The following is a 23,747-nucleotide window of genomic DNA, read 5'->3' on the forward strand; positions in this document are numbered from 1 at the left end:
ATATGAGAAGCCAAGTATATAGGCCCAGACCCCAGAGCACATCAGTTACACTGAAGTATAGGAATTTCAGGGAGTTCTAGAAATGTTTCAACCACTAATAAAGAGAAGTGGAAGGAGGGGACAGCTGTGATTGTGGGAAGCAATGGCCCACCTAGGTTAGTGAGGGTGAACAAAAGAGGGTTCAGGGTTGTGTGTGCTCAGAGTGTTCACTGAAGTGTGTTCCTGTGAGCCGCCTGGCACAGATACGGAGGCAGGCACTAACCTCTGTGTAGATGGAAGGCGTGAGGTGGCACAGGAGCCGCACATCATCCTCCTGGCAGGCCTTCATGTCCATCATCAGGCAGGTGTGTAGATCGCCCAGCTGGGTAGCCTGGGCAAATGACTCGTACAGGTTCATCTTCCCTGCGGCGGCTTTGCTGCAAGACCATCTGGGCCTGAGCCAGTAGCCTGACCCCAGTGCCCACCTTCAAGCATCACTGAAGCAGGCTCCCGCTCTAAAACTGCTTCGCTGGCTCCAGATGCCCTGTGCTGATCTGCCTCATTTCCCTCCCAACTGCCTCCCGCAGGGGCTTGATAACTCATGGGAACCAGAGGATACTCTTCTTTCTCTCCATCCTTCCCCAGAACTCAGAGGGCTCCAACCATGGTCAGTGAGTAAAGCTACTGACTGATGAGAGTCAGGAACAGAAGAGGGAGGGCTCAGGTCAGGCTGGAGAAGGCTTTTTCTCTTGCTTTCTGGGCTCTAACCATGAGGGCAATGACACCTCACAGCATATACAAACTTAGCTCAAAATGGCTTGTAGGCCTAAACGTTAAGAATTAAAGCCACACAACTTGTAGAAGAGAAACAGGAGTAAATCTTCATGACAACAAAAACACAAGTGTAAAAGAAAAAAACAGACAAATTTAACTTCATAAAGAGTTAGCACTTTTGTTCAAAAGTGCTATCAAAAAAGTTAAAACTTACAGAATGGAAGAAAAAATACTTGCAAATCATCATGTCTGAGACTTGTATCCAGAATATATAAAGAACTCTTTTGGTATGCAACAAAATCTTAAAAAGATTCTTAAAAGTTGGCTGGGTATGGTGGCTCATGCCTGTAATCCCAGTGCTTTGGGAGGCAGAGGAGGGTGGATCACCTGAGGTCAGGAGTTCAAGACCAGCCTGGCCAACCAGCCTGGCCAACATGGTGAAACCCCGTCTCTAATAAAAAGACACACAAAAAAACCAGCCAGGCGTGGTGGTGCGCTCCTGTAATCTCAGCTATTTGGGAGGCTGAGGCAGGAGAATCACTGGAACCTAGTATGCGGAGGTTGCAGTGAGTGGCGCTCATGCCACTGCACTCCAGTCTGGGCAACAGAGCAAGACTCTGCCTCAAAAAAAAAAAAAAAAAAAAAATCTTAAATGTCAATAATAAAAAGACAAATAACTCAATTAAAAATGGGAAAATCTTTTTCTCCAAAGAAAATATACAAATGGCTGGGACCGTGGTTCATGCCTGTAATCCCAGCACTTTGAGAGGCCGAGGTGGGTGGATCACCTGAGGTCAGGAGTTTGAAACCAGCCTGGCCAACACAGTGAAACCCCATTTCTACAAAAAATACAAAAATTAACTGGATGTGGTGGCGTGTACCTGTAGTCCCAGCTACTAGGGAGGCTGAGGCAGGAGAATTGCTTGAACCCAGGAGGCAGAGGTTGCAGTGAGCTGTGATCATACCACTGCACTCCAGCCTGGGTGACAGAGCAAGAATCCATCTCAAAACAAACAAACAAACAAAAAAGGAATGAAGAAACGATACATGTTACAACATAGATGAACCTAGAAAACATTATACTAGGTGAAAAAAGCAAGTCACCAGCCAGGCGCAGTGGCTCACGCCTGTAATCCCAGCACTTTGGGAGGCTGAGGTGGCCAGATCATGAGGTCAGGAGATCGAGACCATCCTGGCTAACATGGTGAAACCCCGTCTCTACTAAAAATACAAAAAAAACAAAAACAAAAAAAAACTAGCCAGGCGTGGTGGCAGGCGCCTGTAGTCCCAGCTACTTGGGAGGCTGAGGCAGGAGAATGGCGTGAACCCGGGAGGCGGAGCTTGCAGTGAGCCGACATCGCGCCACTGCACTCCAGCCTGGGCGACGGAGTGAGACTCCATCTCAAAAAACAAAAAAAAAAAAAAACAAAGCAAGTCACAAAAGATCACATACTGTATGATTCCATTTATCTGAAATGTCCAAAATAATCTATAGAGGCAGAAAGCAAATCAGTGGTTGCCAGGAGCTGGGTGAAGGGCAGAATGGCAAAGTGATTGCTAATGGGTATGAGGTTTCTTTTTGGGGTGATAAAAATGTTCTTTCTAAATTAGATAGTAGTGATAGTTGTATAACTTTGTGAATACACTAAAAAATTATTGAGGTCGGGCACAGTGGCTCACACCTGCAATCCCAGCACCTTGGGAGGCCAAGGCGAGTGGATCACCTGAGGTCAGGAGCCTGACCAACATGGTGAAACCCCGTCTCTACTAAAAAAAAAAAAAAAAAAAAAAAAATTAGCCGGGTATGGTGGTTTATGCCTGTAGTCCCCACTACTTGGGAGGCTGAGGCAGGAGAATTGCTTAAACCCAGGAAGAGGAGATTGCAATGAGCCAAGGTTGTGCCACTGCACTCCAGCCTGGGAGACAAGAGCGAAACTCTGTCTCAAAAAAAAAAAAAAAAATTGAATTGTACACTTAAGAATAAATTTTAAATTTTCAAATTTTATGGTTTTTGAATTATATCTCAAAAAAGCTATTAAGAAAAAAAAACCTTAAGGCCGGGCGGAGTGGCTCATGACTGTAATCCCAGAACTCTGAGAGGCCAAGGTAGGCAAATCACTTGAGCCCAAGAGTTTAAGACCAGCCTGGGCAACAGGCAAAACCATATCTGTACAAAAATACAAAAATCAGCCGAGGGTTGGTGGCTTACGCCTGTAGTCCCAGCTATTCAGGAGGCTGAGGCAGGAGAATCGCTGGAGCCTGGGAAGCAGAAGTTGTAGTGAGCTGAGATCGCACGCCAGCCTAGGTGACTGAGTGAGACCCTGTCTCAAAAAATAAATACATAAAAATTTAAGTTAAAAAAAAAAGCCTTAGGAGCACACAAGCCTTACTGAGATGGGGGAAAAAAAAACCCCAAAACCAATAACTGGGCATGGTGGTGCATGCCTGGATGTAATCCCAGCTCCTCAGGAGGCTGAAGCAAGGAGGATCACTCAAGCCCAGGAGTTTGAGACCATCCTGGGCAACAAAGTGAGACCCTGTCTCTACAAAAAAATTTTAAAAAATTAGCCAGGCATGGTAGTGCAAGGCTGTGTAGTCCCAGCTACTAAGGATGCTGAAGTGGGAGGATGGCTTGAGCCCAGGAGTTTGAAGCTGCAGTGAGCTATGATCAGGTGACAGAGTGAGATGCTGTCTCTTAAAAACAAACCAATCCAACCAAACAAACCCACAAGGCCCTGGTGATGACAGTCCAGGGTTGGGGAGCCAGTGGGCAGAAGAGAGGCTCTTCAGGATGTGTCCTGACACCATTTGAAACATGGGGACCATACCCACCTGGCCCTCAGGTAGTAGAGCAGGTGGTAGCCAATCTTGGGCTGCTTCTGATACAGCTCAGAGAGAAGGTCTAGAAGCAGAGAGAAGCTGCTGTTGTCTTCCTGCATCTGACATAGGTTCCTGGAGTAGGGCATGGGAGGAGAGGAACAGAGCTTTACCCAGGGCAGACTCTCCCGTGGAGTTTCTCAGGTGGCATGGGCTGTCTGTGCCCACAGCATATGTCCTCCTCCCTGGAAAGGGAGTCCCATTACCCCAGGACAGAAGCACATGTGTGTGCTGTCAGGGAGGACAGAGGGCAGAACAGTATCTCCTATAGCTGCATGCTTACCTAAATATTAGGTACAGAGGCTTTCCTACAGACTCCTCCAGGGACCTACAAGAAGAGGATTATATGTGAGAGTCCATGTGAGGGGGTGAGGTGAGCTATGGGCAGATATGGAGGACCAGCTGGAGGCTAAATGCCAGCCTGCTCCTTCCCTACCCAAAAGGCAAACTTCCTGCTGCTCTGTAGGCTTGGTAACAGAGAAAACAGGTTCCTAACATGGGACCACGCTCTCGCCCTTCAGAGACAGGCTCCAGGCCAGTGTCCAATCACACCTGATTCAGCAGATTAGAGTTACTTGGCCCAGCAGCAAGGGCTGGAAGCATGAGGAGGGGATGTTAGTCCACCTCCCCAGTACACACGGTGTTCAGCAGGTAAAAATAAGCCCTTGTTTAAATGAGTTGGTACATGTGAGAATAAAAACACCAAGTGAACAGATTTTTCTCCAGTCTACAGTAAGGGGTCTCTTGGACCCAGGCTGTAAGAGCAGCCTCTGGCTCCTGAGGCTCAGGAGTGAGGGAAGATGAGCCTTACTCCTCAGTAATCTCCTCGGGCAAGACCTCCCCTCGAAAGTGGGCCTTGAAGAGCTCCTGTAGGCAGGAAGCAAGGACAGACAGCTGCTCCGAGTCAAAGTCTTCCTGAGTGATGAGACAAGGGAGAGAGAATCACTACCTACACCCACGCCCCGCTGCCCCCACTATCCCAGTCTTGGAACTCATCTGCTTCCACCTCCAGGATCAGCAAGCTCCCCTCCCCACTATAAGAGGGACTCATCTAGGGGAGGGAAAAAGTGAGTTGGCTTCCCTGGGAGATGTGTAAGCTAAGCAGGCTAGGCTGCTTCCTCCCTAAGGGGCTGGGTTCCTCCTCACCTCCAGGACCTGGTCCACAATTTCCTGCATGACCTCACACTGGGCCTCCGTATCACTGCAGGACAGAAATGAGAGGAAATCCCAGGGACATAAATGATAGCAGAGGGCAGGACACACACCCAGAACAGTGCACAAGCACACTCACATGCACAGAGACAAAACAAAGGAGCTCTGTGTAAAATCCCAGCTTGGATGGGAAGGCTTTAGGGCAGAATTGGTGCTCTCTGGGCAGAGGCCTAAAGAAAAGGAAAATCCCCACCAACCCTGCTTTGGTTCTCAGAGGCTCTTCTCCCAAGAATCTGCAGTGGGAACTCAAGGTTTTAGGGAACGAGGCTGCCCCACTCCCAGCTTGTACTCCCAACGTCAACTGCAGAACTCCCTCATGAAGCTTCAGCTGCCTCTCCACACACTCCTATCATGTTTGCCTCCAACCCCCATCTCCTGCTGTACCCATTAAGCACCAGGTGGAGAGCCTGCGGCTGGACCTCTTGAGGTTGAGAACAGGGTCTGTACCCACCTCCCCTTCTGTAGCTGGAGTACTTTGTCCCTCAGGGACTCATCCAACTGGTCAAGGTAAGGGGTGATATCAACTGGCTCCTCCACAACTGTCTCCTTGATAGGGTGGAAGCGAAACTCTCTCTTCTTTCCTAAAGGGAGTGATTTGGGAAAGAAGTCAGTTTGCCCAGATGCCAGCAACAGAGACAGTCCCCTCAACCACTTATCCCCTTCCTCACATGCCCTAAGTGTGCACCTGTTTCCTCAATGCTGTGTGAGTGCCTGAAGCATCTCCCTGAATGTGCACATGTGCTAGCTCTTACAAGCAAACAAGGGCAGGAACCACTTCTTTTTTCCTTCCTGCCTTGAGTGTTAAGTGCAGGGCTCTGCACTCTGGAGTCTCATCCAGACACCCTGTGAACAAAACTTTAACTCACAGGAATAAGGGTGACAGGAAGAGTGCAGAGAGGCTGCTTCTGGGAACTGGTCCTCTCAGGGCCAGCATAACCCTGAACTAGCCCTTGCTGATACCCTCACCTTTGCTGTTGAGATCCTCTTCATCGTCACTGAAGGCTGCCTCTGCATTGTCATAGCAACTCTCATCCTTATCCGACATATGGTTGTCCATCTCCATGGAAACTGGCTCCTCAATTTTGACTTGGGAGTAAAAAAAGATAAGGCATATGATGGCCTCCTGGGTCCTCTAACATGCCTCATGCTTCTAGGAAGGGAGAATGGAGGGCAAGTGAGAGAATAAGGTGTTTATGATCTAAATGGAATTCTGACCCTGGAAGGACAAACCTCTTGACAAACCTCTTGTCCTCATAACCCTCCATGACCTGCAGAGGGATGTTGCCAGGAATAAGAGCAACACAGGACATGACTCCTCTATGCTCAGCTCGTTAGGATTGGTAATTAGAGTAAGACCAGGGACAGTCCCAAGTGCTAGTCTCACTCTTGTCGCCTGGGCTGGAGTGCAGTGGCGCCATCTCGGCTCACTGCAACCTCCGCCTCCCAGGCTCACACAATTCTCATGCCTCAGCCTTCTGAGTAGCTGGGACTACACGTGCCCACCAAATACAAATTTTTTTTGTATTTTAATAGAGACGGAGTTTCATGATGTTGGCTAGGTTGGTCTCCAATTCCTGACCTCAAGTGATCCGCCCGCCTCGGCCTCCCAAAGTGCTGGGATTAGAGGCATAAGCCACCATGCTTAGCCTCCAAGTGCTCTTTAATTTAAAACCAAGTTGGAAGATACTACTTGGCTTAGACCCTTATCCCAAAACAAAGTGTGTATGTGTGGTAAGGAGATGGCAGTTGAATTCTGAGCAAGGTTTGAGGCCCAACATGACATACTGTCATCAGAGGCCAGGACCTAGAGCTGGAAAGAGAGAAAAAATGGGCAAGTTAAAGTGAGATAAATATTGTAAATATTACATGAAAGCCTTCTAACTACTGAGCAGGAGTTACTAGGAGAAAAAACAAGAGTTAAGAGAGCAAGAAAGATGAGAGCACGTCAAATAAGATTAGATGAAGCAAGAGAATCAAGACAGACAACACAAAAATGAATAAAAAAGATAAACTGAAGAAGGAAAACCTGTGATGAACAGCGTCACGGAAGTGGAGAACTGTGAACATCCTGAAAAGGGCTCTGGCCTGAAAGCCTTGTTGTCTTGCCCCTCTTTTGACACAGGTGATGGAATGGGAAGACCTCATACCTTCCACAGGTGGGGAGGGTGAGCTGCAGAACTCAGGAAACTTCTCCCTCAGCATTGCCCGCAGCTCCTTATCCAACTTAGGGTTGTCAAACAGGGGAGCCAGGTGTCTAAATGGGGAACATGATGAAGGTCAATATCAGAGCTTCTCTCTTTTTTTTTTTTGAGACAGAGTGTCACTCTTGTCACCTAGGCTGGAGCACAGTGGCACAATCTCGGCTCACTGCAACCTCCACCTCCCGGGTTCAAGCAATTCTTGTGCCTCAGCCTCCCAAGTAGCTGGGATTACAGGTGTGCGCCATCACACCTGGCTAATTTTTGTATTTTTAGTAGACACGGGGTTTCACCATGTTGGCCAGGCAGGTCTCAAATTCCTAATCTCAGGTGATCTGCCTGCCTTGGCCTCCCAAACTACTGGGATTACAGGCGTGAGTCACTGTGTTCGGCCAGAGCTTCTCATTGCTAACTCAACATGGAGCTGAGATAGGTCTAAGCCCAATCATTATAACTGGACCATACTCAGATCCCTGAAGGGGGTCAACAGGGAAGATGAAGGCATTTGAAGACCTTTGTAATACGATGGCAGTAGAGAAATTCCTCTAAGAGCCAGGAAGACATATGCCCAGCAGTCTGAGGTAGAGCCAATACTTTTTACACCTGTCAGAGAAAAGGGCCAGCAGTGCTATGGCAACATTTGGATATGCCTGGACCTAATGAAAAATGGGAAAACAACCTCCTTCCCCCACCAAATTCCTTACGCCAAGACTCGCTTCTCCACAATGTGGTTGAGAGAGGAAAAGACACCCTGCCGCACGTGGCCTTCCAATGGTGGATAGAAGTTGGGAATGATCTGGAAGGGAAGAAGGAGGGGAAAAATGAGCACAGGACTCCATCCAGAGAGTTCTGCTGAATTAGATCTGAAAAGCTGCTTTGGTTTTGATCAGGAGACACTGGGGAGAATGGCTGCAGAGAGAACTGGACTTCCTGACCATTCCAGGCCACTCAATGAGAAATTCTTACTGGACCTGGCTGCTCCCCAAGGAAACTAGATTCTACCTTAAGTCACCATCCCTGTGATTGAGCAACCCCACAGAAAATGGAAGATGCAACTGCAGACAGTGGAATATGGAAGGGAAGCATTTATTAACTTGGGGGATAGGACCTATGACCACTTCTGCTCTCAGTCAAGGCATACTGAGAAGACGCATGCACTGGGAGATCGGGGAGATACACTTAATTCTGCTCATCCAGGCATGGGGAGAAAAGAGAGCTCTAACACTTACGCGGCACATGAAGTCCAAGAGTGTGGCAGTGATGGCTGGGTGGGGCTTCATGGAGTGGTGCATAACCAGGATGGCTGGTTCTGGAGGATGTGAAATTAAAGAGCCCCTCACATCAGTCAGTCTCTTTTTTTTCTTTTTTTTTTTTCTTTTTTTTTTTTTTTTTTGAGACAGAGTCTTGCTCTGTCACCCAGGCTGGAGTGCAGTGGTACAATCTCGGCTCACTGAAGCCTCCGCCTCCCAGGTTCAAGCGAATCTCGTGCCTCAACCTCCCCAGCAGCTGGAATTACAGGTGCGCGCCACCACGCCAGGCTAAAGTCAGCCTGTTTCTGTCTCCATAAAATGGCATGTCAATATACATGAATGGCCCTGGGAAGTGCTATGTCTATTCCCCCCATTCCCACTGAGCAGACCCAAGAGCTGACAGCCCCCGAAACAGCTTGTAGTCCTCATTTCCCTTCTTGTTCCCAGCATTCAGCTTGGAGAAGGGAAGTAATAGGAGAGGAAAAGCAGGACATGGTACAGCCTTTTCCTTTGCCCAGGCCCTCCCCTCCTGAAGACCATGCATCAGGCTCGGGGGAGGAGGTACGGTGATGGCTTAGCCTTATCAAAGCAATTCTCTTTCTAGGTCAAGGGAAAACTGATGAAGAACAACAGAGCTGCTCCCAGATAAGCTGCCTCTACTCCATGGTGCCCTGAGATTTATGACTGCTATCACTAAGACAAGGCAGTGGGGCTTAGGGTGGTGGGGAAGTGGAGCCGCCTGGTCTTGGTCACATACCTATGTTCATAATGCTATCCTTGTCTGGACTAAAGAACAGCCAGTCGTAAAACAAAGCCAGTTTGGCATTGGAGGCAGCGACATTTGACTGGAAAAGAGAGGAGAGAAACAGAGGGCTAGTTTCATCAATCACCTCCCTCCATTTCAGAGTCCCAAGACAGAGTCCAAGGCCCACTTGGCTGTTCCATCTATGAAATTCAGTTCCTAGTGAAACAGGTGGAACGCTCACCCCCCTTGTGTTGTGTATGGGTGAATACTCTGTGGTCTTAACCAAGAGGACAGGGATTGGGCCAGGTACCCCCCAACCTTTTTTTTTCCAGACAAGGTCTTGCTCTGTTGCCCAGGCTGTAGTGCCGTGGCACGATCTCAGCTCACTGCAACCTCCACCGCCCAGGCTCAAGAGATTCTCACCTCAGCCTGGGACCATAGGCACGCACCACCTCACCTGGCTCATTTTTGTATTTTTTTGTAGAGATGAGGGTCCTGCCATGTCACCCAGGCTGGAGCGCAGTGGCATGATCACGGCTCACTGCAGCCTTGACCTGTTAGGCTCGGGTGATCCTCCCAACCTCAGCCTCCTGGGTATCTGGGACTACAGGAGCACACCACCATGCCTGGCTTTTTGTTTTATTTTGGTGGAGATGGGTTTTGCCATGTTGCCCAGGCTGGTCTTGAACTCCTAGGCTCAAGTGATCCTCCCGCCTCAGCCTCCCAAAGTGTTGGGATTACAGGCGTGAGTCACCATGCCTGGCCAGGCCTGGGTTCTTTTCTTTTTGTTGTTGAGACAGGGTCTGACTCTGTCACCCAGGCTGGAGTGCAGTGGCAGGATCTCAGCTCACTGCAACCTCCACCTCCCAGGTTCAAGCGGTCCTTTCACCTCAGCCTGGGACTACAGGCGCACACCACCACACCTGGCTAATTTTTGTATTTTTTTGTAGAGACGGGGGTCTTGCCATGTTGCCCAGGCTGGTCTCAAACTCCTGAGCTCAACAATCTGCCCGCCTCAACCTCCCAAAGTGCTGGGATTACAGGCGTGAGCCACCATGCTCAGCAGGCCTGGGTTCTTAATAAAGCCAGCAGTTCATATCTCTGATTTCCGTAAGGGAGAATGCTTGGACTCAGAAGTTCACTCATCACCCCTGAGCTGAGGCAACAGTCAGACTAGCACCCCTCGGCTGCCCTTGCTGGGCTCTCCAGGCACATTCCTGAAGAAGAGACCCCCACCTCTCCAGGAAGAGCCTGTTGTCATATCTGAATCAGCACATTCCAAGGACCTAGTCAAACGGGGGAGGAGGAGCCCTGTTGGAAGAGGTCAGGGAGCAGCCAGATGCCAGAGAATGGATAGTTTCCCACCCTAGGCACAGAGAGGAAAACACTTGGAAGGAAATGCCTCCACTGCAGACTTGCTGCATTTACAGAAGGGAAGTAGACAAAGCTGAAGCCAAAAAGGCATGGCGGTGAGGGTCTAAAGAATGCAAGCTCTGAATCTGAGAAAGAAACAGTTAAGAGGAATAGCTGTATATGGTTTCTGGAAGCAAAAATGAAAAAGGCAGGGATGCTCCAGAAACCCAGGCTTTTGGGGGTTGGCAGTAATGGGGGAGATGAACCTGTTCAATCTCAAACCCAGATGGAAAATAATGAGTGTAAGTAAATTTCTAGAGACACAAAGGGAAGTGAGGCAGAAGGCTGAGATACTCTGGAGGACCAGAGTGAAAGAAGGGCCCTTAGGGGTCAAGTGGCCCTGGAGTCAGGAAGAAGAATGGAAATATGGGAAAACCATGGAGGAGGCACCCTTCACTACCCAGTATCTTTTGCCCTCACCGTGCACGTTGTCAGGAGCCAACCAATGATGGCCCACCGGGGCAAGATATCTGAACTCAGTACTTCATTAGAAGGGTGGACTACCCCACAGATGTAGCGAATGAGGTCACAGCGCAGAGACTGACTATCTGGAGTTGACAGGTACTGGCGCTGGAACCAATCTTGGTATCGCTTTTGTTGACCAAATCGCACCTGGGGAAAGCGGAAGCAAGAAAAAGAACTTAGAAGACAGTGTGGGTCCCTGGACAGAGGAAAACAAGCACCACTTAACTCTAGGTTTGCCCTAGACCTCCATTTCTTCCCACAACTTATTCATTAGCTCATATTGTGTCGTAAGTCTCCTCTCTTTTAGGAGAACTTCTTGATTTGAAAAAAAGAACTGTGCCAGGCACGGTGGCTCATGCCTGTAATCCCAGCACTTTGGGATGCCGAGGCGGGTGGATCGCCTGAGGTCAGGAGTTCGAGACCAGCCTGATCAAGATAGAGAAACCCCGTCTCTACTAAAAATACAAAAAAAATTAGCCAGGCATGGTGGCGCATGCCTGTAATCCCAGCTACTCGAGAAGCTGAGGCAGGAGAATCGCTTGAACCCGGGAGGCGGAGGTTGGGGTGAGCTGAGATGGCGCCATTGCACTCCAGCCTGGGCAAAAAAAGCGAAACTCCATCTCAGAAAAAAAAAAAAAAAAGCTGAAAATTTCTAGCTTGTACTGCACGCTAGTGTTATAGTCATTTTTGCCACCTACCTCAGGCTACATCTACCCCCAACTGCAACTTCAGTCCATTTTTTGGCTCTTTACTCCTTATACTAGTCACTGACTCTCCAGTCAGAAGTATAATCTTGCTGGGCACGGTGGCTCATGCCTGTAATCCCAGCACTTTGGGAGGCCGAGGTGGGCGGATCACGAGGTCAGGAGCTCGAGACCATCCTGGCTAACACGGTGAAACGCCGTCTCTACTAAAAATACAAAAAAATCAGCCGAGCATGGTGGCGGGTGCCTGTAGTCCCAGCTACTCAGGAGGCTGAGGCAGGAGAATGGTGTGAACCTGGGAGGCGGAGCTTGCAGTGAGCTGAGATCATGCCACTGCACTCCAGCATGGGTGACAGAGTGAGACTCCGTCTCAAAAAAAAAAAAAAAAAATAGAAGTATAATCTTTTCTCATTTTCTTGAGCCACTGGTGAACAGCAAGAAATGTTCTTCAAGAGTAAGAGCTGGGCCTGTTCACCACTCAACATCAACTGAGAATTTCCTGGTGCTGACCTAACAGGACCATTATCCAAAGCCTAGACTCTCCAAACCTTCTTGTGGAAAGTTTTTCCTCAAACAGACCCTAAGTGATCACAAATAATAACACTAAATAAGGAAAAGGATCTGGTTTCCCTCTTCTTATATTCTCCCATCTGTCAGAAGAAATCAACCAAGATAGAGCAAAAAGGTAAAAAAAGCAAACAAAAAGATACTTCTAGACCAACACCATCCAACAGAACTTTCGGCAATGATGGTTGCTATTGTGCACGTGAAATGCAGCTATTGTAACTGAGATATCAAATTATTATTATTATTTATTTAATTTTTTTGAGACAGAGTTTCACTCTTGTTGCCCAAGCTGGAGTGCAAAGGAGTGATCTCGGTTCACTATAACCTCCACCTCCCAGGTTCAAGTGATTCTCCTGCCTCAGCCTCCCAAGTAGTTGGGATTGCAGGCATACACAACCATGCCCAGCTGATTTTTGTATTTTTAGTAGAGACAGGGTTTCACCATGTTGGTCAGGCTGGTCTCGAACTCCCAACCTCAAGTGATCCACCCACCTTGGCCTCCCAAAGTGCTGAGATTACAGGCGTGAGCCACCACACTCGGCCCGAATTATTATTATTATTATTACTATTATTATTATTATTTTGAGATGGAGTCTTGCTCTGTTGCCCACGCTGGAGTGCAGTGGCGTGATCTCGGCTCACTGCAAGCTCCGTCTCCCGGGTTCACGCCATTCTCCTGCCTCAGCCTCCCGAGTATCTGGGACTACAGGTGCCCGCTACCATGCCCAGCTAATTTTTTGTATTTAGTAGAGACGGGGTTTCACCGTGTTAGCCAGGATCATCTCCATCTCCTGACCTCGTGATACGCCTGCCTTGGTCTCCCGAAGTGCTGGGATTACAAGCGTGATCCACCGTGCGCGGCCCAAATTATTATTTTTTAAGAGACAGGGTCTCATTGATGGGAGGATTGCTTGAGCCAGGCTGGTCTCTAACTCCTGGGTTCAAGCAATCCTCCCACCTCAGCCTCCTGAGAAGCTGGGATTACAGGCACATGCCACTGCACCAGGCTCTGAATTTTTTTTTTGTTGTTTGTTTGAGATGGAATCTCACTGTTGCCCAGGCTGGAGTGGAGTGGCATGATCTCAGCTCACTGTAACCTCTGCCTCCTGGGGCTGGGTTCAAGTGACTCTCCTGCCTCAGCCTCCTGAGTAGCCACCACCACACCTGGCTAATTTTTGTATTTTTTGTAGAGACAGGGTTTCACCATGTTGCCCAGGCTAGTCTTGAACTCCTGACCTAAAGTGTTCCCACCAGCCTCGGCCTCCCAAAGCGCTAAGATTGTAGGCGTGAGCCATGGCGCCCAGCTGTGGGTTTTTAATTTTAACTCATTTTAACTAACTTAATTTTTTTGTGTGTGTGACAGCGTTTCACTCTGTCGCCCAGGCTGAAGTGCAGTGGTGCGATCTTGGCTCACTGCAACCTCTGCCTCCCGGGTTTAAGTGATTCTCCTGCCTCAGCCTCCCGAGTAGCTGGGATTACAGGCATGTGCCACCACACCCAGTAAAATGTTTGTATTTTTAGTAGAGATGGGGTTTCACCATGTTGGCCAGGCTGGTCCCGAACTCCTGATCTCAAGTGATCTGCCCACCTTGGCCTCCCAAAGTTCTGGGATTACAGGTATGACCCACGGCGCCTGGCCAAGAATGTTTATCATACCTAGTCCTGAAGGCTAACTTAAATTTAAATGGCAACACATGGCTGGTGGCTATCACATAGTACAACACAGACCTCGACAATTAGTCTGGGTGACTTGGGAAAGCTGATTAAGAAAGTAGTTCTCGACAGCCAGACTGGCCGCAGAGGAATGGCCTGGGAAGTCTGCTAAAAACAGACTCTGGCTGAGTGCGGTGGCTCACTGTAATCCCAGCACTTTGGGAGGCTGAGGCAGGTGGATCACCTGAGGTCAGGAGTTCGAGACCAGCCTGACCAACATAGAAAAATCCCTTCTGTACTAAAAATACAAAATTCGCAAAGTGTGGTGCATGCCTGTAATCCCAGCTACTCAGGAGGTTGAGGCAGAAGAATTGCTTGAACCCAAGAGGCGGAGGCTGCAGTGAGCCGAGATCGCGCCACTGCACTCCAGCCTGGGCAACAAGAGCAAAATCCCGTCTCAAAACACAAACAAACAAACAAACAAAAACAAAAAAAAACCCCACAGATTCCTCAATCAAATTATCTGGGACAGTGGGATCCAGGAAGCTGCATCTTTAACATGCTCAAGTAATTCTGCCATTATTCAGTCAAGTTTGGAAAGATACATAACTCTTTTCCTGAGACTTCATGGTTCTCCTGGAGCAATTGTGGGTTTCTTAACATGAACACTTTCACTCTCCCCTTTATAGAACATTTCACACTTGTAAATGATACTAGTATTTCTACATAATTATTGGTTTAGTGACCACTTTAGATAAACTAAAAGCTTCACGAGAGCTGTACCTGTATCTCTCTTATTTGACAGTGTATCCCCAATCCTTAGCACCGTGCTCAATGTGTAGGCATAGAATGAATAAAGGACAAGGAAGCCAGTAGCCAGGCAGATCAGGTATGATTATTTAGCTACCATTCTACTGGTTAGTAAACAACGGTAACAGCTCCACAGACCAAAGCAAAGCCCAACCAGCGTGTGACCTCTTCTCTTGCTGCAACACCTTAGCTTACCCGGGATGTCATGAAGAGGAGTTTAGTCTCCATGTCTGGGGTTAGACGACATGCTAGGAATTTTCGGGATGTTCTTGACTGAAGAAGCTGTAGGATACCTGAATCAAATGTGGAAGGGAAGAGAAAAGAGGAAGCCTGAGGACCAGAAAGAATGAAAGGCAGGTTGGGAACCTGGGCCCAGGTACTGATGGCCAGTAGTCTTGCTCACGGAGAAATTCCAAGACAAGACCAAGGGAGGTCAAGCACAGGTGGGGATTCCAACCAGCACTTACGTGTTCTGCTCCAACCAACCACTATCCCCAGGACCCAGCTATATTACTTCCTGTCTTCTGCTGGTCTTCCAGAGCCTCCTACCCACGATTCCCACTGGCAACAGATGGGAAAGTTAAGGGGAAAATATGGGAAACCCCAGCTGCTCTTCCTGCTCCTGATGATCCCATCCTTGGGTCCTGGAATCAATGTTATCTGTGGCATGAGCATAAGCCCTGGAGTCAGAAACATGTGGATCCAGATTCTACTGTAGCTCATAAGCATGATTATTGGTTTTGCACATTCATGTGTGACATGTGCCTCCCTCAAACCTTGTTACCATGTCCTCACATTACCTGCCTGACATGAGAGAACAAAAATAATTTAAAAGGCCAGGCATACTGGTGGCCTGTAATCTTAGCACCTTGGGAGGCCGAGGCAGGCGGATCCCTTGAGCCTATGAGTTCAAGACCAGCCTTGGCAACATAGTGACACCCCATCTTAAAAAAAAAAAAAAGAGGCTGGGTGCGGTGGCTCATGCCTGTAATCCCAGCACTTTGGGAGGCCAAGGCGAGTGGATCGCTTGAGGTCAGGAGTTCAAGACCAGCTTGGCCAACATGGTTAAACTCCATCTCTACAAAAATACAACATTTACCTGGGCATGATGGCAGATGCCTGTAATCCCAGCTACTTGGGAGGCTGAGGTGGGAGAATCACTTGAACCCAGGAGGCGGAGGTTGCAGTGAGCTGAGATCATGCCATTGCACTCCAGCCTGAGTGACACAGCGAGACTCCATCTCAAAAAAAAAAAAAAAAAAAAAAAAAAAAAAAAAAAGACTTGGATCAAAATCCTGCCTCTGTCACCTAACCTACCCGCTGTATAGCCTTGGGCAAATTACTTAATCTCCTTAAACCTCAGTTTCTTTTCTTTTTTTCGGGGGGGTGGCGACGGAGTCTCACTCTGTCACCACGCTGGAGTGCAGTGGCACGATCTGCAACCTGCGCCTCCTGGGTTCAAGCGATTCTCTTGCCTCAGCCTCCCAAGTAGCTGGGAATACAGGCATGTGCCACCATGTCCAGCTAATTTTTGTATTTTTAGTAGAGACAGGGTTTCACCATGTTGCCCAGAATGGTCTTGATCTCTTGACCTTGTGATCCGCCTGCCTCGGCCTCCGAAGGTGGTGGGATTACAGGCGTGAGCCACCATGCCTGGCCTCAAACCTCAGTTTATGTATAAATGTAGAAACTAAAATACTTGTAGGGCTGTCCAAAGATTAAATGAGGTAATACGTGTTTGTCTAACACAGAGGAGGTACTTAAAAGCAATGAAATAGATGTTCAATATAAGAGTACTACAATTTCCAGCACTTTTCTCTCTTTCCTGACTTCCCAGGTCCTGGACAACTGCCTTCTGTGTGTGTGTGTGTGTGTGTGTGTGTGTGTGTGTGTGTGTGTGTAAGGGGTGTGTGCACGATCACAAGCACATGTGTGTTGAGGTGGTGTGGGGAGCAAAGCTGTACAGTTATTGTTCAGACCGTAGCAGGACCCTGGGAAAGGGAAAGGGATATAAAAAGGACCTTGTCGGGGAGGCACACGGAGACTCCCTCCTCCAAAGTGGATTTTGCCCAAGCTGGATCCTTGGAATTCGAGGCAAGACTGTTCCCAGGGAGGGGCCTTCTCTTATAGGATTAATTCCAGGCCTCTACTGACTCAGTCTCACGAGTTGACCTCTGACTCCCCTGCTAGACTCTGTGAAGCTGAACACTGGCCACTGGCTCACCTCCTGAGCCAAGGAGCTGCCAGGAAGAGGGGAGGAGGACTACCGTTCTCTGTCTCTCTTTTTTCTTCGTAGTAATGTGGCAGCTGGAGTCTGCCAAGTAGGGGCTGTCTAGGAACTACATGAATTGTTCTGTACCTCTACCATTCCCAGTTGTACTTGGCAAAGCTTGCCCTGTCCCAAGCTTCCTAAAATCTGATCACCAAAAACTCTCCTACCCACCAACCTCTACCTTCTTGATTCAAGCAAGACATATACATTGAACTCCCAGCTGTCAAGGACAGGATGCCTAAGACCCTACTTACCTGTGAACTGAGGACTCAAGGCCTGAGGATTATGGATAATATCTTTCCAAAGCAGTTCAAATTCTGGTATCCTAGCAACATTCTGAAGCAGTCTTACGAGATCCCGACCAATCATCAGACATTCCATGAACTTGATAAGGAAGAGGAAGTGGGGGACAGGAAAGAGAATAAAAACATGGATTGTTTACCTGCTGGAGGGAGGACAAAGGAACAACATGTTCTAGGGAGGGAAGGAAAGAGGGTTAAAGAGACTATAGGATTTCTTCTGGAACCAAAGGATTGGCTCCTAGCTGTTCAGGGGAAGACAGCTGGAAGCTGGAAGCTGGGGACTGATACCAAGAATGAGAGGTTAGCGGGAAATGCTGAAGCCCTGCTGGCTTTTACATTAATCCACCTCCCCCTCCACCCAGAACTGTTTCAATACAGTTCAAGGACGACTAAAGTTTCAAAAGGATGGGACTGGCAGAAACCCTAACCTCAAACTCATTTTGTCTAACAAAATTCTGCAGTATCTAATTCTGTGGGTCCAATTCTGTGGTAGAAATGTCTGTATCTGTGTAGTCTAAATGAAACCCATTAGCAACATGTAGCTAATGCAACTAGAGAAGTGAATTTTAACGTTTCATCTAACATTAATTTTAGGCTGGGCACAGTGGCTCACGCCTATAATCCTAACACTTTGGGAGGCTGAGGCGGGAGGATCACTTGAGGCCAGGAGTTCAAGACCAGCCTGGGCAACAAAGCAAGGTCCAGTATCTACAAAAATGTAAAGTAAAAAAAAATTTTAATTGCCACATGGGAGGTCTGATAGAGGACAATTCATAATCTCACTAGACCATGGGAATTACCCAGGAGAGTAGGTGGGGGACCGTGTCATGGTAGGCACACAAGGACAGCTTATCTCTGTGGTGTACAACAGTATCCTTGAAGCTGACCAGGGAAATCCCAAGGATGCCAGCTTAACGGGTAGCATTTCTAGGAATTAGGGCTATTCTACACTAACTCCCCCTCCTTTCTACCCTCATCTGTTGACAAATGATGGAAAACACCAGATCTTGACGCACCTTCGTCTCTAACAAGGTATTTCTGACCTCACTGCATAAACCTCCAGAGGCATCTCAGCCTGAGTCTCACTTCCCCACATTATTTTTGTCCTGTTCCCTCACCCGTTCCCGAAGCAGTGAGATGCAGAAGTCCACTTCCTTCTGTCGCAGGGCCTGGAGCTGGGCAGTCCCATGGTGGTCCACGATGAGGCGGAGGTACGTGTAAACAGCCATGGCAATGAGGATGCTGCTCTTCAGGACCCACTCCCTGCAGGGAAGAAACACACTGGCTCCTATGCTCTGTCTAGAACTATTCACCCTCCCAATTCACCCTTCCTGGGGTTGGCTACAGTGCCTCAGAAATAACTGATGATTTGACACTGGGAGTAGATGCTTTGATTTTTTGCTTGCTCACTCAAGCTAGTATCTATCTTGGACTAACAACTGGCTAAGCTACGGACAACTTCCTAATTTTCTCTTACAAGTGCCTAAAAGGTAACTGCCAAATAAAAGCAATCTCTTTTTACCACCTAACTACTTAGTTTCCAAGAAAATAACTCTCTTTGTTGACTCATTCATTCAAACATTTACTGAGTGCCTATCAGGCGCCAAGCAACAAGTGAGGTACTAGGGACAGAATTAAGCCACAGTATCTACCCAGGTCAGACTATGGGGAAAAGCTGGGTAAGTGTCCCTAAGTCAGCGGTTCTTAAGTGTGATGCAAGAACATGTGGGATTGCCAAGACCCTTCAGGACCTGGAGTTTTGAGAACATACTGTGCTAGCTCAGTCTGCTGATCATTAGCAGCTCACCATGCCACAAACCTTTCCCTGGCTCTATCTAGTCACCGACACACAATGAGTTCCCACTCCCACACAATGAGTCACCTGTCCTAAATCACAACCTGAAAAAAAGAACCCGATTTTGGGTGGCAAACTCATCTGCTCATGAGTTTCAGAATATCCCTGAGGAAAAAGGGGGTAATGAAAGGTTTGTTCCCAGTTGCTTTAAAAGGAGTAGAGAGAAAGACACAGTGGGGATATTCTAATCCTGTCTCTAAGTGACAAAACTGAGATGCTATCTCCTCCCAGCAAACAATTTGTAATGGTTTTGGCACCCCTGTTGGAAGGCAGGGAACTGGAGGAAGATGACATGACGTTTAATTAGTCCAGGCAGGCCACATCCTGATTCCGGAAAACTACTCAAGCCACCTAATTAAAATACTCTGTGGCCTTTTCTTTTCACAGAATGGGTGCACTAGCCAAGGTTACTGGGGAAGGTTTCCTCCCCTACCTGCTACCTTTTAACTCCACAGCCCTAGAAACATTTGGAAGAGAGTGAGGAGGAGGGTGTAGGAGAGGACACACTTTTAAATTTCTAGGTATTGACTTTCACCAAAAGATGTTAAGTTTTTTGGAGGGTAGAAAACAGGGCAGTTATCTGGCTGTCATCTGATGCCTGTACAGAAAATTCAGCTTTAAGGTATGGGGATAGGAGGTATTTGGCACCAGGAACAAAATAAGAAAAATCACTTTTTAGAAAGATTGCTAGCAAAGGTAATGAAATTACCTGAATCCTGGAATGGCATAATAAAGAGAAAGAAAGAGTTGAAAGGCCCCCTGACCCAGGACAGTAAAAAGGAACAAAGACCTAGGAAAAGCAGAGATCTGGTAAGAGACTGTTAGGATCTAACGTGCTACTGCAATGGCACCAATAACAGAAGTGGCTCCAGGCCCAGATGTGGCCGCACACCCGTGCCAAGAGCACTAGGTGGCACTGCACAGCAGATAGGGCAGGGCTCTCAGACCTGAGCAGAGCACAGCACACGGCCATCTCTTTCGCAAGGGTGAACGTTGGGAGGAGGTCCATTCTTCGGAACTACAGATAGTATGGACACTATTAGCCCTCTCAATCATTCGACTGCTATGGTGTCCTCAATCAGAAAAGAGACTCAGAAGTCAAGCAAGAGGAAGACTGAAACCAAGGGGAAAGCCTCACCTCCAAACAAGTTCAGAGGTGGAATAGCCCTCATAAAATTTCTGGCCTTTTATTTTGATGGATAAGGGAAAGAATCAGCCAGAAAGTCCAGTATGTATCCCCTGATGCACTCTCTACCACTGGAGCCTCCAAACCCCATATGCAAACTCCAGCAGGATTCACTAATCTCTATTACCTGCTCACACCAATTGCCCCCTGTGCCACTTCAAAAAGAGCACGGGTTCGATGGAGATGCTTGGACGGGAGACAAGGATACCTGCCAGGCGTGGGTGTTTGCCTGGCCCAACTCTGCTGAGCTCATTCCTCCCCAGCTTTCCCCTAAGATAAACATTCCAAGGAGGTCTGGATCAAAAATAAACCCTTATCAGATGGAGCCAGTTTTTCTGGGCTATGCGATATTTTGGCAAAGACCTCTTTCCCATTCCTTCATTCCTGGGCATTAATTTCTTCACTTGCCAACAATACACTTGTCTCTCCCTCTCCTTGCCTCCCCCTCTCTGACTTAAGGTGTTCATGGGCCACACAATCCTTTCATCCCCATTTCCCACACTCACACTCCTAATGGCCATTATCTGGCCTGTACCCCACCCTTCATGGTGGACTCTACCTTTGCTCTGTCAGGATATCCAGAACACTTTCTGCCAACCAGATATTTTTGGCTGTAACATCTCCACCTTATTTCAAAAGGAGAAAAAAAGAATAGCTCTGATTAGCAACTCAGCCAATCCAATACATCTCTTCACCCATTCTGCTGGTTCACCCTGACTGCCATCCCATCACTGCTGTTCTTAGTGCTGAGATAAACTGCCTTCTGTTCTGTCAGGCTTTAAAGTTTCACCCTTTGCCTCCGGAAAGAAGAAAAGGGAAGGTTCTGAATTTTTCTAGAAACCAGAGCTGCTGCTTTTCCACAGATTGTGAGTTGGAGTGGGAACATTTTGGCCCTTGAAAATGAATGTCTGACAAGTAGATATAAGAAGCCCACAGTTGGAAAGAAAGGATGATATCTCAGAGAGGGCCTGAGAGGTATAGGTGGCTGACAACAGCTGCAGTCTAGCAACTGGATGTCCTGAGTCCTGCACTCAGGCCCCCAACAGGCCAAGAGTTTCTTATTTCCAGGTAACAGTCTTTCCAGGTAACAGTGCTTGCTATGAAACTTCCTGGGGCAGAATTAACATACAGCAATGCCAGACCAGTCTTGGGATAAGAAGTGGGGGCTGGGAGTGCCAAACAGGGAAGAGGCCAGGAAAGAGGATAAAAATAGCCAAAACTATGCCTTGCCCCAGGTCCCAATTAAAAAATTCAATGTTCACAAAGTCACACATGACATAGATTAAGGTTCATACACATCAAAACAGGAGCATCAGTGTTACATAAAATTTTAAAGAGGAAGCAAGCCCCAATGGGCTAATGGTGAGGTAGTAGCAGGTCACTTTTAAACAAACACATGCAATCTTGGGAGTAGCCGCTTGAATATGCAGTGGCTCAGACAGATGTCACCGTAGCCAAGATGAGAATAAAACCTAAATGTCAGGGTCTGTTCTGTGACATAGTTTGTTCTCATTCTGGCCCCAGTAAAGGGCCTAATTATTAGGGAGCAAGCATTCAGATCATAGGGGTGGAGCCAGGGAAGATGTCTAGGTTTCTGAAAGCACAGGGACTTGGGAACAAATTTATTTGCCCTCACTTCTCTCCCCATTTCTTCCTGCTCTGAAATGCTATAAAATCTCAGAGTGAAGACTGGCTAAAATAGGCCAAATAGTCTGTCAAGCCCTGGGTTTAGTAGGAAAGAAAATGAGGCAAGACTTACTGCTTTAAAAGGCCCCCCCATGATTTTTCAGTCAATTTATTTATACAACATATGTGGCCAGAAGATGTCTGTATCAGAAAGAAACAGTCTAAGCAATCCAGGAATTCCATCCCTTTGGCACTTAATCATTCTCCATTGTCTCTATTTAGTCTCTGGGCTCTCCTCCTTTCTTCTTTATGCTCCTGCCATCAAACTCACCTGCAATCTGCTTCATAAACGTCATACAAACACCATCGGCTCCTAGAACCCCACTCTTCACCAGTTCCCGTACCAACCACACCAACTAAAGGAAAGAGGGAAAAACAGATGAAGAGCAGGACCTGTGAGTTTGAGAAGGGAACTAATTCAATTACAACTGAAAGGAGCACACTACAATTTAGACACACAACGATAGGGTGTGTTAGCCCTGATTCCTCTTTCCCACTCCTGACAGAGAGAAGATCCATCCTCTCTCTTTGAGCTGGATCCTGTCTTTTCTTTCTGGCCTTACCTGAGTACGGCAGGTATCCTGCAGCTTCAGGTACTTCTCCATAAGTATCTGGTTGATTTTATTCAGGACAATATTCATGCCATCACGACTCACCAGAGCCAAGTCCCGGTAACACTGTGAGAAGTAAAGTTTGTGATCAGCCAGCAAGCTGAGGATAAGGTCCTTAACCCCACCCACAGTGGCCCCCTTGCCCTCTAATCCCTTAAACTTAAATAACATCAGTAAGGCACCAAGTAGCAATGAAATACTTTCCATTCTGGACACTTTCTTTCCATAGGGGTCCTGCATTCCCAATCCATCCCTTGTTCTGTCACACAGAGTGGGGAAAAGGTACTGGTTATCCTTTAATGAGGTAGAAAAGCCTGCTGGGCAGCTGGGTGCGGTGGCTCACGCCTGCAGTCCCAGCACTTTGGGAGGCCAAGATGGATGGATCACGAGGTCAGGAGATCAAGACCATCCTGGCTAACACGGTGAAACCCCATCTCTACTAAAACCACAAAAAATTAGCCGGGTGCGGTGGCAGGCGCCTGTAGTCCCAACTACTCGGGAGGCTGAGGCAGGAGAATGGCATGAACCTGGGAGGCGGAGCTTGCAGTGAGCCGAGATGGTGCCACTGCACTCCAGCCTGGGCAACAGAGCGAAACTGTCTTGAAAAAAAAAAAAAAAGAAGAGCTTGCTGGGCAAGGCTCCTAGTACTATCCTTGTCCCCCCACTTCCCCTCTTAGGAAGTGTCACACTGTTTGATGCCACAGGCTGAGCAAAACCAGGTGGAGGCCATCTGCTTTTCATCTGCCAGTAAGTAAAAGGTCACTGCAAAGTGGGTTTGGCTGAACAAGCCAGAAAGGATCCTAAAGAGGTTTTTAGAACAGTACTGACCCAGCCAGATACAGTAAAGGGAATAGTAAGGGAAGAAGATCCAGGGCAGGGCCCTAGACAGTTAAGGACAGAACCAAAATTGAAATTTTTTTGAATTTTTAGTTTTTTTATACTTGGGGTCTTACTCTGTTGCCTGGGCTGGAGTGCAGTGGCACGATCGTAGCTCATTGCAGCTTTGAACTTCTGAGTAGCTGGTAGTACAGGCATGCACCAACACGCCCAGCTAATTTTTAAAACTTTTTTTTTTTAGAGGCAAGGTCTCACTATGTTCCTAGGCTGAAACTCTTGGCCTCAAGTGATTCTCCCGCCTCGACCTCCTGAGCAGCTGGAATTACAAGCACGAGTCACCATACCCAGTTG

General features: G+C 47.8%; 1 protein-coding gene and 1 non-coding gene across 7 annotated transcripts in view; one reads left to right on the top strand and one right to left on the bottom strand.

The window, feature by feature from the left end:
* Positions 1-23,747, bottom strand: part of INTS3 (integrator complex subunit 3) — a 48,672-nt gene that overhangs the window by 5,917 nt on the left and 19,008 nt on the right. For all 6 annotated transcript variants that reach the window (XM_077945619.1, XM_015109657.3, XM_077945616.1 and 3 more), the window contains 18 exons: positions 22,512-22,625; positions 22,220-22,304; positions 20,822-20,888; positions 18,340-18,484; positions 17,174-17,303; positions 14,843-14,940; positions 10,869-11,060; positions 9,048-9,135; positions 8,270-8,349; positions 7,745-7,836; positions 6,990-7,096; positions 5,809-5,928; positions 5,294-5,423; positions 4,777-4,831; positions 4,442-4,545; positions 3,914-3,958; positions 3,586-3,705; positions 263-416 (listed from right to left, as the gene is read on the bottom strand). In XM_077945619.1, coding sequence (XP_077801745.1) covers positions 263-416; positions 3,586-3,705; positions 3,914-3,958; positions 4,442-4,545; positions 4,777-4,831; positions 5,294-5,423; positions 5,809-5,928; positions 6,990-7,096; positions 7,745-7,836; positions 8,270-8,349; positions 9,048-9,135; positions 10,869-11,060; positions 14,843-14,940; positions 17,174-17,303; positions 18,340-18,484; positions 20,822-20,888; positions 22,220-22,304; positions 22,512-22,625 — 1,926 coding nt within the window. The remainder of the gene's footprint in view (positions 1-262; positions 417-3,585; positions 3,706-3,913; positions 3,959-4,441; positions 4,546-4,776; positions 4,832-5,293; positions 5,424-5,808; positions 5,929-6,989; positions 7,097-7,744; positions 7,837-8,269; positions 8,350-9,047; positions 9,136-10,868; positions 11,061-14,842; positions 14,941-17,173; positions 17,304-18,339; positions 18,485-20,821; positions 20,889-22,219; positions 22,305-22,511; positions 22,626-23,747) is intronic.
* LOC114675374 (small nucleolar RNA U13) lies at positions 15,354-15,457 on the top strand. The gene has a single exon (XR_003726418.2). It is a non-coding gene; the product is annotated as a small nucleolar RNA U13 (small nucleolar RNA).

The sequence above is a fragment of the Macaca mulatta genome, chromosome 1, assembly GCF_049350105.2.
Source record: "Macaca mulatta isolate MMU2019108-1 chromosome 1, T2T-MMU8v2.0, whole genome shotgun sequence".
Lineage (NCBI taxonomy): Eukaryota > Metazoa > Chordata > Mammalia > Primates > Cercopithecidae > Macaca > Macaca mulatta.